The sequence below is a fragment of the Salmo salar genome, chromosome ssa08 (assembly GCF_905237065.1).
Source record: "Salmo salar chromosome ssa08, Ssal_v3.1, whole genome shotgun sequence".
Lineage (NCBI taxonomy): Eukaryota > Metazoa > Chordata > Actinopteri > Salmoniformes > Salmonidae > Salmo > Salmo salar.
In genome coordinates, this window is record NC_059449.1 from 23,458,054 (window position 1) to 23,478,284 (window position 20,231).

A 20,231-nucleotide genomic window follows, 5' to 3' on the forward strand; every position below is an offset into this window, starting at 1 on the left:
TGGGGTCACCTTCAGAATGATAGAGGAGAGTTATGGGGGTTTGGGGTCGCCTTCGGAATGAAAGAGGAGAGTTATGGGGGTTTTGGAGTCTGGGGTCACCTTCAGAATGATAGAGGAGAGTTATGGGGGTTTTGTTTGGGGTCGCCTTCAGAATGATAGAGGAGAGTTATGGGGGTTTAGGGTCGCCTTCGGAATGAAAGAGGAGAGTTATGGGGGTTTTGTTTGGGGTCACCTTCGGAATGATAGAGGAGAGTTATGGGGGTTTGGGGTCGCCTTCAGAATGATAGAGGAGAGTTATGGGGGTTTTGGAGTCTGGGGTCACCTACAGAATGATAGAGGAGAGTTATGGGGGTTTGGGGTCACCTTCAGAATGATAGAGGAGAGTTATGGGGGTTTTGTTTGGGGTCACCTTCAGAATGATAGAGGAGAGTTATGGGGGTTTGGGGTCACCTTCAGAATGATAGAGGAGAGTTATGGGGGTTTTGGAGTCTGGGGTCATCTTCAGAATGAAAGAGGAGAGTTATGGGGGTTTTGTTTGGGGTCGCCTTCAGAATGATAGAGGAGAGTTATGGGGGTTTTGCGTCTGGGGTCGCCTTCAGAATGATAGAGGAGAGTTATGGGGGTTATGGGGCAACGTAAGGAAATGGACACCAAAATAATAACTGATATACCCGTTGAAATAATGGTTATGTATCATCATTAGGGCTATAGAGGTAAACGGATTTCTACCGAACCGTTCAGGGACCTAGAATCAGTCAGCACTGTGAACCACAATGAATGAATGAAGAAATATATATGTATGATGGAACTAGAATGACGGAACTAGAATAATGGAACTAGAATGACGGGACTAGAATAATGGAACTAGAATAATGGAACTAGAATAATGGAACTAGAATGACGGAACTAGAATAATGGAACTAGAATAATGGAACTAGAATGACGGAACTAGAATGACGGAACTAGAATGACGGAACTAGAATAATGGGACTAGAATGACGGGACTAGAATAACGGAACTAGAATAACGGAACTAGAATAATGGGACTAGAATGACGGGACTAGAATAACGGAACTAGAATAACGGGACTAGAATAACGGGACTAGAATAACGGGACTAGAATGACGGAACTAGAATGACGGAACTAGAATGACGGGACTAGAATGACGGGACTAGAATGACGGGACTAGAATAATGGAACTAGAATGACGGGACTAGAATGACGGAACTAAAATGACGGGACTAGAATGACGGGACTAGAATGACGGAACTAGTATAACGGGACTAGAATGACGGGACTAGAATGACGGGACTAGAATAACGGAACTAGAATAACGGAACTAGAATAACGGAACTAGAATAACGGAACTAGAATAACGGAACTAGAATGACGGGACTAGAATGACGGAACTAGAATGACGGAACTAGAATAATGGAACTAGAATGACGGAACTAGAATAATAGAACTAGAATAACGGAACTAGAATAACGGAACTAAAATGACGGAACTAGAATAATGGAACTAGAATAATGGAACTAGAATGACGGAACTAGAAGTTAAATGAGAAGTATATAGTACAACGAACCAGAGCCAACGGGTAGTTAGGCTGCTAGTTAACCATCTGAATGGAGGTGGTGTTCTGTGTTACTGCTAGTTAACCATCTGAATGGAGGTGGTGTTCTGTGTTACTGCTAGTTAACCATCTGAATGGAGGTGGTGTTCTGTGTTACTGCTAGTTAACCGTCTGAATGGAGGTGGTGTTCTGTGTTACTGCTAGTTAACCGTCTGAATGGAGGTGGTGTTCTGTGTTACTGCTAGTTAACCATCTGAATGGAGGTGGTGTTCTGTGTTACTGCTAGTTAACCATCTGAATGGAGGTGGTGTTCTGTGTTACTGCTAGTTAACCATCTGAATGGAGGTGGTGTTCTGTGTTACTGCTAGTTAACCATCTGAATGGAGGTGGTGTTCTGTGTTACTGCTAGTTAACCATCTGAATGGAGGTGGTGTTCTGTGTTACTGCTAGTTAACCATCTGAATGGAGGTGGTGTTCTGTGTTACTGCTAGTTAACCATCTGAATGGAGGTGGTGTTCTGTGTTACTGCTAGTTAACCATCTGAATGGAGGTGGTGTTCTGTGTTACTGCTAGTTAACCATCTGAATGGAGGTGGCGTTCTGTGTTACTGCTAGTTAACCATCTGAATGGAGGTGGTGTTCTGTGTTACTGCTAGTTAACCATCTGAATGGAGGTGGCGTTCTGTGTTACTGCTAGTTAACCATCTGAATGGAGGTGGTGTTCTGTGTTACTGCTAGTTAACCATCTGAATGGAGGCGGTGTTCTGTGTTACTGCTAGTTAACCATCTGAATGGAGGCGGTGTTCTGTGTTACTGCTAGTTAACCATCTGAATGGAGGTGGTGTTCTGTGTTACTGCTAGTTAACCATCTGAATGGAGGTGGTGTTCTGTGTTACTGCTAGTTAACCATCTGAATGGAGGTGGTGTTCTGTGTTACTGCTAGTTAACCATCTGAATGGAGGTGGTGTTCTGTGTTACTGCTAGTTAACCATCTGAATGGAGGTGGTGTTCTGTGTTACTGCTAGTTAACCATCTGAATGGAGGTGGTGTTCTGTGTTACTGCTAGTTAACCATCTGAATGGAGGTGGTGTTCTGTGTTACTGCTAGTTAACCATCTGAATGGAGGTGGTGTTCTGTGTTACTGCTAGTTAACCATCTGAATGGAGGTGGTGTTCTGTGTTACTGCTAGTTAACCATCTGAATGGAGGTGGTGTTCTGTGTTACTGCTAGTTAACCATCTGAATGGAGGTGGCGTTCTGTGTTAGTGCTAGTTAACCATCTGAATGGAGGTGGCGTTCTGTGTTACTGCTAGTTAACCATCTGAATGGAGGTGGCGTTCTGTGTTACTGCTAGTTAACCATCTGAATGGAGGTGGCGTTCTGTGTTACTGCTAGTTAACCATCTGAATGGAGGTGGTGTTCTGTGTTACTGCTAGTTAACCATCTGAATGGAGGTGGCGTTCTGTGTTACTGCTAGTTAACCATCTGAATGGAGGTGGCGTTCTGTGTTACTGCTAGTTAACCATCTGAATGGAGGTGGCGTTCTGTGTTACTGCTAGTTAACCATCTGAATGGAGGTGGCGTTCTGTGTTACTGCTAGTTAACCATCTGAATGGAGGTGGTGTTCTGTGTTACTGCTAGTTAACCATCTGAATGGAGGTGGCGTTCTGTGTTACTGCTAGTTAACCATCTGAATGGAGGTGGTGTTCTGTGTTACTGCTAGTTAACCATCTGAATGGAGGTGGTGTTCTGTGTTACTGCTAGTTAACCATCTGAATGGAGGTGGCGTTCTGTGTTACTGCTAGTTAACCATCTGAATGGAGGTGGCGTTCTGTGTTACTGCTAGTTAACCATCTGAATGGAGGTGGCGTTCTGTGTTACTGCTAGTTAACCATCTGAATGGAGGTGGTGTTCTGTGTTACTGCTAGTTAACCATCTGAATGGAGGTGGCGTTCTGTGTTACTGCTAGTTAACCATCTGAATGGAGGTGGTGTTCTGTGTTACTGCTAGTTAACCATCTGAATGGAGGTGGTGTTCTGTGTTACTGCTAGTTAACCATCTGAATGGAGGTGGCGTTCTGTGTTACTGCTAGTTAACCATCTGAATGGAGGTGGTGTTCTGTGTTACTGCTAGTTAACCATCTGAATGGAGGTGGTGTTCTGTGTTACTGCTAGTTAACCATCTGAATGGAGGTGGCGTTCTGTGTTACTGCTAGTTAACCATCTGAATGGAGGTGGTGTTCTGTGTTACTGCTAGTTAACCGTCTGAATGGAGGTGGCGTTCTGTGTTACTGCTAGTTAACCATCTGAATGGAGGTGGTGTTCTGTGTTACTGCTAGTTAACCGTCTGAATGGAGGTGGTGTTCTGTGTTACTGCTAGTTAACCGTCTGAATGGAGGTGGTGTTCTGTGTTACTGCTAGTTAACCGTCTGAATGGAGGTGGTGTTCTGTGTTACTGCTAGTTAACCGTCTGAATGGAGGTGGTGTTCTGTGTTACTGCTAGTTAACCATCTGAATGGAGGTGGTGTTCTGTGTTACTGCTAGTTAACCATCTGAATGGAGGTGGTGTTCTGTGTTACTGCTAGTTAACCATCTGAATGGAGGTGGCGTTCTGTGTTACTGCTAGTTAACCATCTGAATGGAGGTGGCGTTCTGTGTTACTGCTAGTTAACCATCTGAATGGAGGTGGCGTTCTGTGTTACTGCTAGTTAACCATCTGAATGGAGGTGGCGTTCTGTGTTACTGCTAGTTAACCATCTGAATGGAGGTGGTGTCCTGTGTTACTGCTAGTTAACCATCTGAATGGAGGTGGTGTTCTGTGTTACTGCTAGTTAACCATCTGAATGGAGGCGGTGTTCTGTGTTACTGCTAGTTAACCATCTGAATGGAGGTGGTGTTCTGTGTTACTGCTAGTTAACCATCTGAATGGAGGTGGTGTTCTGTGTTACTGTAGGAAACAGGAAGTCACACAGACTCAATTAGCCGAGCTAGCTGGCTAGCTAACTACAAGGTAGCTAGCTGTACAGACGCAGACAGTGAGTGGACATTCACGCACCTTTGGATAAAGCCCTGTATAAACACACACACACACACACACACACACACACACACACACACACACACACACACACACACACACACACACACACACACACACACACACACACACACACACACACACACACACACACACACACACACACACACACACACCTCTCTGCTGTTTCCTGTTGGGTTTGACTTGTAGTTTTTTCTGCTCTGTGTGCCCCACCAGGTGTTGCCGTAGATCTCTGTTACCATGATCACGTGACTTGGACGGCTGCTTTCGTTTGGCCTTGCGCCCATCTTCCTCCTCCTCCTCTCCAGGGTTCTCTCCGTGGCTGGAGGAGAGGCGCCTGTCTTCCTCCTCTTCCTCCTCCTTCTCTCCGTGGCTGGAGGAGAGGCGCCTGTCTTCCTCCTCCTCCTCCTTCTCTCCAGGGTTAGAGGAGTAGTGAAGCTGGCTGTAGAGTCTGAACTGTAGTTCACTGTCTTCAACCTCTGACCCCTCTGACTCCTCCCCGTACAGCTCATCCTCTAGCTCCGCCCTGTCCACGTAGCCCGCAAACATCACCACAGAGCTCACAACACCCTGCAGAGAGAGAGAGACAGAGAGGAGAGAGAGACAGAGAGGAGACAGAGAGGAGAGAGGAGACAGAGAGAGGAGACAGAGAGAGAGAGACGAGAGACAGAGAGGAGAGAGACAGAGACAGAGAGAGAGACAGAGAGGAGAGACAGAGAGAGAGACAGAGAGAGACAGGGAGGGAGAGACATAAATATGACATTTGAAATGTCTTTATTATTTTGGAACTTGTGTAAGTGTAATATTTACTGTTAATTATTTTTTATTGTTTATTATCTATTTCACTTGCTTTGACAATGTTATGATATGTTTCCCCCATGTCAATAAAGACCTTACATTGAAGAGAGAAGAGAAAATCTGGCATTATCATCAATAAAACTAATGTGAACTCCACCCCACTCATTATCATCATTATCATCCAAACTAATGTGAACTCACACTCATTATCATTATCATCCAAACTAATGTGAACTCCACTCTACTCATTATCAATCCAAACTAATGTGAACTCCACCCCACTCATTATCAATATCATCATCCAAACTAATGTGAACTCCACTCTACTAATCATTATCATCCAAACTAATGTGAACTCCACTCTACTCATTATCATCCAAACTAATGTGAACTCCACTCTACTCATTATCATCCAAACTAATGTGAACTCCACCCTACTCATTATCAAACTAATGTGAACTCCACCCTATTCATTATCAAACTAATGTGAACTCCACTCTACTCATTATCATCCAAACTAATGTGAACTCCACTCTACTCATTATCAAACTAATGTGAACTCCACTCTACTCATTATCAAACTAATGTGAACTCCACTCAACTCATTATCAAACTAATGTGAACTCCACTCTACTCATTATCAAACTAATGTGAACTCCACTCTACTCATTATCAAACTAATGTGAACTCCACCCAACTCATTATCAAACTAATGTGAACTCCACCCTACTCATTATCAAACTAATGTGAACTCCACTCTACTCATTTCTATCAAACTAATGTGAACTCCACCCAACTCATTATCAAACTAATGTGAACTCCACTCTACTCATTATCAAACTAATGTGAACTCCACTCTACTCATTATCAAACTAATGTGAACTCCACTCTACTCATTATCAAACTAATGTGAACTCCACCCTACTCATTATCAAACTAATGTGAACTCCACCCAACTCATTATCATCATCAAACTAATGTGAACTCCACCCCACTCATTATCATCATTATCATCAAAACTAATGTGAACTCCACTCTACTCATTATCAAACTAATGTGAACTCCACTCTACTCATTATCAAACTAATGTGAACTCCACCCTACTCATTATCAAACTAATGTGAACTCCACTCTACTCATTATCAAACTAATGTGAACTCCTCTACTCATTATCAAACTAATGTGAACTCCACCCTACTCATTATCAAACTAATGTGAACTCCACTCTACTCATTATCAAACTAATGTGAACTCCACTCTACTCATTATCAAACTAATGTGAACTCCACTCTACTCATTATCATCATTATCATCAAAACTAATGTGAACTCCACTCTACTCATTATCATCATTATCATCAAAACTAATGTGAACTCCACCCTACTCATTATCATCATTATCATCAAAACTAATGTGAACTCCACTCTACTCATTATCAAACTAGTCTGTCTGGTCTGTCTGTCTGTCTGTCTGTGTGTGTTTGTGTGAGAGAGAGGGATTGTGAGGTCCATTGCCCTGCCCAGTGCTGCGTATCTGTGCCATGATGGCCAGAGATGATTGGCTCCTAGAGCGCCATTGCCCTGGAAACGCCACGCTGACCGCTCACAGACCGCCACCCAGGAAATAAGGACAGAGGGCAGAGGGAGTGAGAGTGAGTGAGTGAGTGGTGAGGTGTGAGTGAGGAGTGGTGAGAGTGTGAGTGAGTGAGTGAGTGAGTGGTGAGTGAGTGAGTGAGTGAGTGAGTGGTGAGTGAGTGAGTGAGTGAGTGAGTGAGTGAGTGAGTGAGTGAGTGAGTGAGTGAGTGAGTGTGTGGGGAGAGAAAAGACAGAGAAATGATGAGGTGTGTGTGTCGTCTGAGGAAATGAAAAAGGCATCTTCATAATGATCAAGGAATCTCCGACCGAAAAACTCAGCCACTGAAGATTGTGCATTGATCCCCGGGGGGTCGGAGATAACTTTCAGTGTTCATCTTTATCTCCTGAACAACGATCGGGTGTGTGACAAATCATCTGAAATGTCTGGAGGGTTTCTACAAGCAGTACAGGGAGATTCATGACTCATTAGGTCGCGATACTGTAGGGGACTGGAGAGGACTGGAGGTCATGAAGGGGAGGGAGAGGCTTCCCTGTGGCTCAGTTGAAAACCACCTGAACTACCTGGTACCAGACCTGTCCAGCCTCCTGAACTACCTGGTACCAGACCTGTCCATCCTCCTGAACTACCTGGTACCAGACCTGTCCATCCTCCTGAACTACCTGGTACCAGACCTGTCCATCCTCCTGAACTACCTGGTACCAGACCTGTCCATCCTCCTGAACTACCTGGTACCAGACCTGTCCATCCTCCTGAACTACCTGGTACCAGACCTGTCCATCCTCCTGAACTACCTGGTACCAGATCTGTCCATCCTCCTGAACTACCTGGTACCAGATCTGTCCATCCTCCTGAACTACCTGGTACCAGACCTGTCCATCCTCCTGAACTACCTGGTACCAGACCTGTCCATCCTCCTGAACTACCTGGTACCAGACCTGTCCATCCTCCTGAACTACCTGGTACCAGACCTGTCCAGCCTCCTGAACTACCTGGTACCAGACCTGTCCAGCCTCCTGAACTACCTGGTACCAGACCTGTCCATCCTCCTGAACTACCTGGTACCAGACCTGTCCATCCTCCTGAACTACCTGGTACCAGACCTGTCCATCCTCCTGAACTACCTGGTACCAGATCTGTCCATCCTCCTGAACTACCTGGTACCAGATCTGTCCATCCTCCTGAACTACCTGGTACCAGACCTGTCCATCCTCCTGAACTACCTGGTACCAGACCTGTCCATCCTCCTGAACTACCTGGTACCAGACCTGTCCAGCCTCCTGAACTACCTGGTACCAGATCTGTCCTGAACTACCTGGTACCAGACCTGTCCATCCTCCTGAACTACCTGGTACCAGACCTGTCCATCCTCCTGAACTACCTGGTACCAGACCTGTCCAGCCTCCTGAACTACCTGGTACCAGATCTGTCCATCCTCCTGAACTACCTGGTACCAGATCTGTCCATCCTCCTGAACTACCTGGTACCAGATCTGTCCATCCTCCTAAACTACCTGGTACCAGACCTGTCCATCCTCCTGAACTACCTGGTACCAGACCTGTCCAGCCTCCTGAACTACCTGGTACCAGACCTGTCCATCCTCCTGAACTACCTGGTACCAGATCTGTCCATCCTCCTGAACTACCTGGTACCAGACCTGTCCAGCCTCCTGAACTACCTGGTACCAGACCTGTCCAGCCTCCTGAACTACCTGGTACCAGACCTGTCCATCCTCCTGAACTACCTGGTACCAGACCTGTCCATCCTCCTGAACTACCTGGTACCAGACCTGTCCATCCTCCTGAACTACCTGGTACCAGACCTGTCCAGCCTCCTGAACTACCTGGTACCAGACCTGTCCAGCCTCCTGAACTACCTGGTACCAGATCTGTCCATCCTCCTGAACTACCTGGTACCAGACCTGTCCATCCTCCTGAACTACCTGGTACCAGATCTGCTCCTGAACTACCTGGTACCAGATCTGTCCATCCTCCTGAACTACCTGGTACCAGACCTGTCCATCCTCCTGAACTACCTGGTACCAGACCTGTCCATCCTCCTGAACTACCTGGTACCAGATCTGTCCATCCTCCTGAACTACCTGGTACCAGACCTGTCCATCCTCCTGAACTACCTGGTACCAGACCTGTCCATCCTCCTGAACTACCTGGTACCAGACCTGTCCATCCTCCTGAACTACCTGGTACCAGACCTGTCCATCCTCCTGAACTACCTGGTACCAGACCTGTCCATCCTCCTGAACTACCTGGTACCAGACCTGTCCATCCTCCTGAACTACCTGGTACCAGACCTGTCCATCCTCCTGAACTACCTGGTACCAGACCTGTCCATCCTCCTGAACTACCTGGTACCAGACCTGTCCATCCTCCTGAACTACCTGGTACCAGACCTGTCCATCCTCCTGAACTACCTGGTACCAGACCTGTCCAGCCTCCTGAACTACCTGGTACCAGACCTGTCCAGCCTCCTGAACTACCTGGTACCAGACCTGTCCATCCTCCTGAACTACCTGGTACCAGACCTGTCCATCCTCCTGAACTACCTGGTACCAGATCTGTCCATCCTCCTGAACTACCTGGTACCAGACCTGTCCATCCTCCTGAACTACCTGGTACCAGACCTGTCCATCCTCCTGAACTACCTGGTACCAGACCTGTCCATCCTCCTGAACTACCTGGTACCAGACCTGTCCAGCCTCCTGAACTACCTGGTACCAGACCTGTCCAGCCTCCTGAACTACCTGGTACCAGATCTGTCCATCCTCCTGAACTACCAGGTACCAGACCTGTCCAGCCTCCTGAACTACCTGGTACCAGACCTGTCCATCCTCCTGAACTACCTGGTACCAGACCTGTCCATCCTCCTGAACTACCTGGTACCAGACCTGTCCATCCTCCTGAACTACCTGGTACCAGACCTATCCTGAACTACCTGGTACCAGACCTGTCCAGCCTCCTGAACCAGACCTGTCCATCCTCCTGAACTACCTGGTACCAGACCTGTCCAGCCTCCTGAACTACCTGGTACCAGATCTGTCCATCCTCCTGAACCAGACCTGTCCAGCCTCCTGAACTACCTGGTACCAGATCTGTCCTGAACTACCTGGTACCAGACCTGTCCAGCCTCCTGAACTACCTGGTACCAGACCTGTCCATCCTCCTGAACTACCTGGTACCAGACCTGTCCATCCTCCTGAACTACCTGGTACCAGACCTGTCCAGCCTCCTGAACCAGACCTGTCCATCCTCCTGAACTACCTGGTACCAGACCTGTCCAGCCTCCTGAACCAGACCTGTCCATCCTCCTGAACTACTTGGTACCAGATCTGTCCATCCTCCTGAACTACCTGGTACCAGATCTGTGAATCTCTGGACCGGGGAGAAGAAGGCAAGACGGCTCAGGTGTCCCTCTACAAGAGCTTTACATGGTGACGACCCAAATGACTTCGCTAACACAATGACAAACGACCCAACGGGACTTCAGAACAGAGATGGAAGAATCTGTTACATGACATCTCTGCTGTTGAAACATGATTCTAGCTGTGATTTGAGGACTGCAGTCCGTGTATAACTAGTTACAATAAAAAAGCACCAGTGACCAGCTAAAACAAACAGCCAGGTTTGATAAAACATAACAAGACGTGTTCACATACTAGCTAGCTAACTGGCTAACACACATCCACTAACGCTAAAAGATGGGACATCAAAGACGTTATAAAACATGATGTTCAACTGGCCTGTAAGTTCAGTTACGACATGCGGACTGTCTTATTAAATGAGTTTGATGCTATCTAAAGTGTTGTGTTAACTAACTATAGTTGGCTAATATGTTAGCATCGGTTTATGCTGCACCCCACGTGTTTATGAAAGGCCGGCGGCATGTAAACAAAACGCTCTGTTCAACACCGGCGACGGATTCACACACACAACCGGCACCTCTCCGGTTCTCTTCACTACGGCAAAACTACGTGCACATATCTCGTTGGTTCCAACGGATAAAAAAAAATAATCAACTCACCTGTTTTTATAACTCACTAGAGTATTTCACTGGTTTGCTCACATGCTCTGCTACTTCCGGTGTTGTGGAGAGGGAAGTGGATTGGGCCAACCATGACCTTTCCCAGGGAACCGACTGTGCCTGTCTGCATTCAGACAGTGTCAAGACATTTTGATGAAAGGTCAACAGTAGCCTCGTAAACTTTAATGTCGCCCCCCCCAAAAAAATATATATGTGGAATAGTCTTCATGTTTAATATAACATCACCGTTATATTAATTTATTAAGATTATCATAGACTATTCTATACTACTATAGGATACCCTATTCATATCACATTAAACCCCTATAAATGTATATATTTTTTTAACAAGGGTTCTTCTAAGATCCTCAACGTTCCTTGAAGCGTCCCGTGTGACGCACTGCATCTCAGGGCTAGAGATGTCACTACAGACCCTGGTTCAATTTCTAGGCTGTATCACAACAGACCGTGATTGGGAGTCTCATAGGGCGGCGACACAATTGGCCCAGCGTCATTCCGGGGTTTGACCAAGGTAGGCAGTCATTGTAAATAAGAATTTGTTCTTAAGTGACTTGCCTGGTTAAATAAAATGTATATATATATATTTTAATAACTGTAGATTTCTTGGCACTGAAAAATGCTTGGCTGTGTGAACCTTCACCCCAGTCTGAGGTCCTGAGTGCTCTGGAGCAGGTTTTCATCAAGGATCTCTCTGTACTTTACTCTGTTCATCTTTCCCTCGATCCTGACTAGTCTCCCAGTCCCTGCTGCTGAAAAACATCCCCACAGCATGATGCTGCCACCACCATGCTTCACCGTAGGGATGGTGCCAGGTTTCCTCCAGACGTAAGGCCTGATTGGTGGAGTGCTGCAGAGATGGTTGTCTTTCTGGAAGGTTCTCCCATCTCCACAGAGGAACTCTGAACCTCTGTCAAAGTGACCATCGGGTGCTTGGTCACCTCCCTGACCAAGGCCCATCTCCCCTCTGATTGCTCAGTTTGGCCGGGCGGCCAGCTCTAGGAAGAGTCTTGGTGGTTCCAAACTTCTTCCATTTAAGAATGATGGAGGCCACAGTGTTCTTGGGGACCTTCAACGCTGCAGAAATTTTTTGGTACCCTTCCCCAGATCTGTGCCTCGACACAATCTTGTCTCTGAGCTCTACGGACAATTCCTTCGACCTCTTGGCTTGGTTTTTGCTCTGACATGCACTGTCAACTGTGTGCCTTTTCAAATCAATTGAATTTACCACAGGTGGACTCCAATCAAGTCGTAGAAACATCTCAAGGATGATCAATGGAAACAGGATGCACCTGAGCTCAATTTCTGGATACTTATGTAAATAAGGTTTGATATTTTTTATACATTTGCTAAAATTTCTAGAAACCTGTTTTCGCTTTGTCATTATGGGGTATTGGGATGTCATTATGGGGTATTGTGATGTCATTATGGGGTATTGTGATGTCATTATGGGGTATTGTGATGTCATTATGGGGTATTGTGATGTCATTATGGGGTATTGTGATGTCATTATGGGGTATTGTGATGTTATTATGGGGTATTGTGATGTTATTATGGGGTATTGTGTGTAGATTGATGAGGAAAAATGTTTCATTTAATCCATTTTAGAATAAGGCTGTAACGTAGCAAAATGTGTAAAAAGGTAAGGAGTCTGAATACTTTCCGAATGCACCGTTATGTGTTTGTCTGTGTCTACAGGTACACTGACCAGCAGACACACAATTGGTATTGGTTTGTCTCATAATGTTATACAGTGTCATGTACAGTTGATTGTAATGAACGGTTTCTCTAGAACCTTCCAGGACTCAGTCACAGCAGCCATCTTCCTCCTCCCTGTTTTAATGAAGATCCCAGAGGCCTTTTCATTACGGACAAGGTATGTGTGTGAAAACCAGCGTCCAGAAAGTGAACAGTTTTTCATTCATATAATTTTTACCCCCACCAAAAAAAAAAAAAACGAACAAATGTGAATTATTTTGGTTAATTATTTTGTATAATTATATATGTTTTGTATTGACAGACTTCCCCCTCGCCATACACCTCTGATGAATATAACAGGAAAACTATTCGGTCACCATGCACTGCCAAATCATTCTGGCTATGGATAGCCTATAGATCACACATCAGCATCAACACGCCAGACCTATCGGACTTGGGGCTGGGAGTTTACCACGTTTTTTTACCATTTTCAGAATTTTCGCTTTGCCCTCTAAAATCCTAATAAACACAGACAACTAAAAATATTGTTGTTATTATTGTTATTATTGTTATTATTGTTGTTATTATTATTGTTATTATTATTGTTGTTATTATTTTTGTTGTTATTGTTGTTATTGTTATTATTGTTGTTGTTATTGTTGTTATTGTTGTTATTATTTTTGTTGTTATTGTTATGCTGATTATTATTTATAATAATGGGGGGGGGACAAATATTTACCCCAAAGGAACCATTAAAAGGGGGGTTCTTTGAAGAAGGGGTTCCCCCCACAGTTAGAATTTGAAGAATCCGTAAAGGATCCTCCGGGAGCCTCCAGTCTGACCTGTACGGAGAGATTGCGCCCCGGTATCCAAACATGCCATGGCTTGAGAGACGCAGTCACCGGTCGATTGTTTGGAGCTAGCTACTTCGTTTTAAAATATCAACAGTACTGCTACAGAAGCATAGCATTTGATTAACACTTGATTTAGGCTCCATCATCGTCAATATTCGTTCCGGTTGGCTGATGCTGTGCAGCAGAGGCAGAAAGACAAAAGAGGTAAATCACAATCAGTAAATGTCCCCCTATATCTCCAGATGTGTTTATTGACTATAGCCTACATGTATATTGTAATGAAACAGCAGGGAGCAGGTCTCGAACCCTCAACCTTCAAGCACGAAGGTCCGGCGCGCTATCGACTTTGCCGCAAAAGCACGCTCGAACGGCAGAGTCGATAGCCGCGCCTTATAAACCCAGGGTCGTTACAATATTGTAACGTTTATCCTCGTCATATTTCTCCGTAGAGACCCTGCCATCATACAGTGAGCTGCGTTCTCCGATGATAGTCTGGAGAAGCCGAGTTTGAATACCATCTGATTTCTAAAGGGGGGGTTCATGCGTGTCAGAGTACAGGCACAGCCCGGAAAAGGCCATCACGTTAGATTGTTCTCCTACAAAAGGTTAACCTACCTTTTCCCGTCCCTATCCGAAACCCCATCCACCCCGCACCAGTTTTGCTTTGGTGAGCAGACCAAGGGGGAAGGGGACTCTCTCTCCCCCTCTCTCTCTCTCTCTCTCTATCACACACTCTATCTCTCTCTATCACACACTCTATCTCTCTCTCTCTCTGTCTCTCTCTCTCTCTCCCCTCTCTCTCTGTCTCTCTCTCTCTCTCTCTATCACACACTCTCTCTCTCTCTCTCTCTCTCTCTCTCTCTCTGTCTCTCTCTCTCTCTCTCTGTCTCTCTCTCTGTCTCTCTCTCTCTCTATCACTCTCTCTCTCTATCTCTCTCTCTGTCTCTCTCTCTCTATCACTCTCTCTCTCTCTCTCTCTCTCTCTCTCTCTCTCTCTCTCTCTCTGTCTCTCTCTCTCTGTCTCTCTCTCTCTATCACACACTCTCTCTCTCTCTCTCTCTCTCTGTCTCTCTCTCTCTCTCTATCACTCTCGCTCTCTCTCTCTCTCTCTCCCCCTCTCTCTCTCTCTCTGTGAGATGCAGGTCAGGAATGCCTCGCTGCTCCAGGTAAATTGCGATGCTGCGACCGTCTGATTTCTGTCCCGTCTACTGACAGGTATTTACCCGTTATTGTTTCCTAGGTAGAGATGCCTCGATGTGAAAGCGCTGGTTGAGCGTAGGTTGATATGAGCCAATACAAACCAGTGGCCTGGTAAAGATGGAATAACGAGCGAGTCCCGAGCATTGTGGGTAGGAGGGAGGCCTTTCCCCGTTATTTCCAATCAGACGTTCCAAAGTGTCGGTTCTGCCTGACAAGGATTCTTATTGGGAGAGAGAAGGTTTCAGAAGAAGCATATCATTGTCCTCGTTTAATGGTGCTTAGTGTGTCTGGGTGCTGTTGGGTGTTTTTCATGGCGCTGTTCTGTGGTCCATGCACTTCGAAGGACTCTTGTCTATTTCTGGAAGAAAGAAAGAAAGAAAGAAAGAAAGAAAGAAAGAAAGAGAGGGAGAAAAAAATATGGATTTTCAGCTGAAGCTGTCTGATATGGGCAGTATTTGAACCCATGATTGTTGTCATTTGTGTGGAATAAACACTGATTTAAAGTCTAAACCATCCCAAAGCTGTGTTAAGTCAGGTGGGACAGAATTTAAAAGATGGCAAACAATACTTATAATTTAGATGGACTCATCTATGGGCTGTGGACCGTTCTTTAGGCTGTAGACTGAGGACCGTTCTTTAGGCTGAGGACCGTTCTTTGGGCTGAGGACCGTTCTTTGGGCTGAGGACCGTTCTTTGGACTGTGGACCATTCTATGGGCTGTAGACTGAGGACTGTTCTTTGGGCTGTAGATTGAGGACCGTTCTTTGGGCTGTGGACTGAGGACCATTCTTTGGACTGAGGACCGTTCTTTGGACTGAGGACCATTCTTTGGGCTGTAGACTGAGGACCGTTCTTTGGACTGAGGACCGTTCTTTTGTGGACTGAGGACCATTCTTTGGGCTGTGGACTGAGGACCATTCTTTGGGCTGTAGACTGAGGACTGTTCTTTGGGCTGTAGATTGAGGACCGTTCTTTGGGCTGTGGACTGAGGACCATTCTTTGGACTGAGGACCGTTCTTTGGACTGTAGACTGAGTTCTTTGGGCTGTAGACTGAGGACCGTTCTTTGGACTGAGGACGGTTCTTTGGACTGAGGACCATTCTTTGGGCTGTGGACTGAGGACCATTCTTTGGGCTGAGGACCGTTCTTTGGGCTGAGGACCGTTCTTTGGACTGTGGACCATTCTATGGGCTGTAGACTGAGGACTGTTCTTTGGGCTGTAGATTGAGGACCGTTCTTTGGGCTGTGGACTGAGGACCATTCTTTGGACTGAGGACCGTTCTTTGGACTGTAGACTGAGTTCTTTGGGCTGTAGACTGAGGGCCGTTCTTTGGACTGAGGACCGTTCTTTGGACTGAGGACCATTCTTTGGGCTGTGGACTGAGGACTTCTTTGGGCTGTAGACTGAGGACCGTTCTTTGGACTGAGGACCGTTCTTTGGGCTGAGGACCATTCTTTGGGCTGTGGAGTGAGGACCGTTCTTTGGGCTGTGGCGTGAGGACCATTCTTTGGGCTGAGGACCATTCTTTGGGCTGTGGAGTGAGGACCGTTCTTTGGGCTGAGGACCGTTCTTTGGGCTGAGGACCATTCTTTGGACTGTGGACCATTCTATGGTGTGTAGATTGAGGACCGTTCTTTGGGCTGTAGACTGAGGACCGTTCTTTGGGCTGAGGACCGTTCTTTGGACTGTGGACCATTCTATGGGCTGTAGATTGAGGACCGTTCTTTGGGCTGTGGACTGAGGACCATTCTTTGGACTGAGAACCGTTCTTTGGACTGAGGACCATTCTTTGGGCTGTAGACTGAGGACCGTTCTTTGGGCTGCGGTCCGTTCTTTGGACTGAGGACCATTCTTTGGGCTGTAGACTGAGGACCATTCTTTGGACTGAGAACCGTTCTTTGGACTGAGGACCATTCTTTGGGCTGTGGACTGAGGACCGTTCTTTGGGCTGAGGACCGTTTTTGGACTGAGGACCATTCTTTGGGCTGTAGACTGAGAGTTCTTTGGGTAGCTGAGGACCGTTCTTTGGGCTGTAGACTGAGGACCGTTCTTTGGGCTGAGGACCATTCTTTGTGTGGACTGAGGACCATTCTTTGGGGCTGAGGACCGTTCTTGGGCTGAGGACTGAGGACCATTCTTTGGGCTGAATTAGGACTGAGGACCATTCTTTGGGCTGAGGACCGTTCTTAGGACTGAGGACCATTCTTTGGGCTGAGGACCATTCTTAGGACTGAGGACCATTCTTTGGGCTGAGGACCATTCTTAGGACTGAGGACCATTCTTTGGGCTGTGGACTGAGGACCGTTCTTTGGGCTGAGGACCATTCTTAGGACTGAGGACCATTCTTTGGGCTGAGGACCATTCTTTGGGCTGTAGACTGAGGACCGTTCTTTGGACTGAGGACCGTTCTTTGGACTGAGGACCATTCTTTGGGCTGTAGACTGAGGACCGTGGGTTCTTTGTCTGTCTGTCTGTCTGTCTGTCTGTCTGTCTGTCTGTCTGTCTGTCTGTCTGTCTGTCTGTCTGTCTGTCTGTCTGGGAGGAACAAGAGAAGAAATATACAAAACTTTTCAGCCCAGGCTACACACACACACACACACACACACACACACACACACACACACACACACACACACACACACACACACACACACACACACACACACTCCTGTCAATGTGGTTTTACTCACAGGAGACAATAAGTGTTGTGCAGGCATTGTTGGTGTGTGTGTGTGTGTGTGTGTGTGTGTGTGTGTGTGTGTGTGTGTGTGTGTGTGTGTGTGTGTGTGTGTGTGTGTGTGTGTGTGTGTGTGTGTGTGTGTGTGTGTGTGTGTGTCTCATGAGTATAAAGCCAGTCACGGGAGACCCTTGTCCTCTCTTGTCGAATCGTCACGGCAAGATGTTTACCTTTACATACAAATAGACCCGGCGTGTCGCTGTGTCACAAAACGTTTAGATTCGGTGAGGCGCGGTGTCACAAAACGTTTAGATTCAGTGTGTTGCGGTGTCACAAAACGTTTAGATTCGGTGTGTTGCGGTGTCACAAAACGTTTAGATTTGGTGAGGCGCGGTGTCACAAAACGTTTAGATTCGGTGTGTTGCGGTGTCACAAAATGTTTAGATTCGGTGTGTTGCGGTGTCACAAAACGTTTAGATTCGGTGAGGCGCGGTGTCACAAAACGTTTAGATTCGGTGTGTTGCGGTGGCACAAAACGTTTAGACCCGGTGTGTTGCGGTGTCACAAAACGTTTAGATTCGGTGAGGCGCGGTGTCACAAAACGTGGGGGATATAGGCTGGTCTACTGGGGGATATAGGCTGGTCTACTAGGGGATATAGGCTCGTCTACTAGGGGATATAGGCTGGTCTACTGGGGGATATAGGCTGGTCTACTAGGGGATATAGGCTGGTCTACTGGGGGATATAGGCTGGTCTACTAGGGGATATAGGCTGGTCTACTAGGGGATATAGGCTGGTCTACTGGGGGATATAGGCTGGGCTACTGGGGGATATAGGCTGGTCTACTAGGGGATATAGGCTGGTCTACTAGGGGGATATAGGCTGGTCTACTGGGGATATAGGCTGGTCTACTGGGGGATATAGGCTGGTCTACTCGGGGATATAGGCTGGTCTACTGGGGGATATAGGCTGGTCTACTGGGGGATATAGGCTGGTCTACTGGGGGATATAGGCTGGTCTACTGGGGGATATAGGCTGGTCTACTGGGGAATATAGGCTGGTCTACTGGGGGATAAGGTGGAGGGATATAGGCTGGTCTACTGGGGGATATAGGCTGGTCTACTGGGGGATATAGGCTGGTCTACTGGGGGATATAGGCTGGTCTACTGGGGGATATAGGCTGGTCTACTAGGGGATATAGGCTGGTCTACTGGGGGATATAGGCTGGTCTACTGGGGGATATAGGCTGGTCTACTGGGGGATATAGGCTGGTCTACTGGGGGATATAGGCTGGTCTACTGGGGGATATGGAGGGATATAGGCTGGTCTACTGGGGGATATAGGCTGGTCTACTGGGGCATATAGGCTGGTCTACTGGGGGGATATAGGCTGGTCTACTGGGGGATATAGGCTGGTCTACTGGGGGATATAGGCTGGTCTACTAGGGGATATAGGCTGATCTACTAGGGGATATAGGCTGGTCTACTAGGGGATATAGGCTGGCCTACTGGGGGATATAGGCTGGTCTACTGGGGGATATAGGCTGGTCTACTGGGGGATATGGAGGGATATAGGCTGGTCTACTGGGGGATATAGGCTGGTCTACTGGGGGATATAGGCTGGTCTACTGGGGGATATAGGCTGGTCTACTGGGGGATATAGGCTGGTCTACTGGGGGATATGGAGGGATATAGGTTGGTCTACTGGGGGATATAGGCTGGTCTACTGGGGGATATAGGCTGGTCTACTGGGGGATATAGGCTGGTCTACTAGGGGATATAGGCTGATCTACTAGGGGATATAGGCTGGTCTACTGGGGGATATAGGCTGGTCTACTGGGGGATATAGGCTGGTCTACTGGGGGATATAGGCTGGTCTACTAGGGGATATAGGCTGGTCTACTAGGGGATATAGGCTGGTCTACTGGAGGATATAGGCTGGCCTACTGGGGGATATAAGCTGGTCTACTGGGGGATATAGGCTGGTCTACTGGGGGATATAGGCTGGTCTACTGGGGGATATAGGCTGGTCTACTAGGGGATATAGGCTGGTCTACTAGGGGATATAGGCTGTCTACTGGGGGATATAGGCTGGTCTACTGGGGGATATAGGCTGGTCTACTAGGGGATATAGGCTGGTCTACTGGGGGATATAGGCTGGTCTACTAGGGGATATAGGCTGGTCTACTGGGGGATATAGGCTGGTCTACTGGGGGATATGGAGGGATATAGGCTGGTCTACTGGGGGATATAGGCTGGTCTACTGGGGGATATGGAGGGATATAGGAAAGGTCTACTGGGGGATATAGATGGATATAGGCTGGTCTACTGGGGGATATAGCTTGGTCTACTAGGGGATATAGGCTGGTCTACTGGGGGATATAGGCTGGTCTACTGGGGGATATAGGGGGGTATAGGCTGGTCTACCAGAGTATATAGGCTGGTCTACTAGGGGATAAAGGCTGGCCAACTGGGGATATAGGGGGATATAGGCTGGTCTACTGGGGGATATAGGCTGGTCTACTGGTGGATATAGGGGGGTATAGGCTGGTCTACCAGAGTAAATAGGCTGGTCTACTAGGGGATAAAGGCTGGCCAACTGGGGATATAGGGGGATATAGGCTGGTCTACTGGGGGATATAGGCTGGTCTACTAGGGGATATAGGCTGGTCTACTGGGGGATATAGGCTGGTCTACTGGGGGATATAGGCTGGTCTACTGGGGGA

General features: G+C 47.1%; 1 protein-coding gene across 3 annotated transcripts in view; it reads right to left on the reverse strand.

Moving 5' to 3' along the window:
• LOC106595047 (zinc finger CCHC domain-containing protein 7) overlaps positions 1 to 11,180 on the reverse strand; it is a 119,513-nt gene extending 108,333 nt beyond the window's left edge. Inside the window, exons 1-2 of one of the 3 annotated variants that reach the window (XM_045723021.1) lie at positions 11,059 to 11,180; positions 4,869 to 5,199 (exon numbers count right to left, since the gene is read on the reverse strand). In XM_045723021.1, coding sequence (XP_045578977.1) covers positions 4,869 to 5,178 — 310 coding nt within the window. In that variant the 5' untranslated portion in view covers positions 5,179 to 5,199; positions 11,059 to 11,180. Of the gene's footprint in view, positions 1 to 4,784; positions 5,200 to 11,058 lie in introns of all 3 variants that reach the window. The other 2 variants (XM_045723020.1, XM_045723019.1) reach the window with 2 other exon arrangements.
• Positions 11,181 to 20,231: the final 9,051 nt, after the last annotated feature.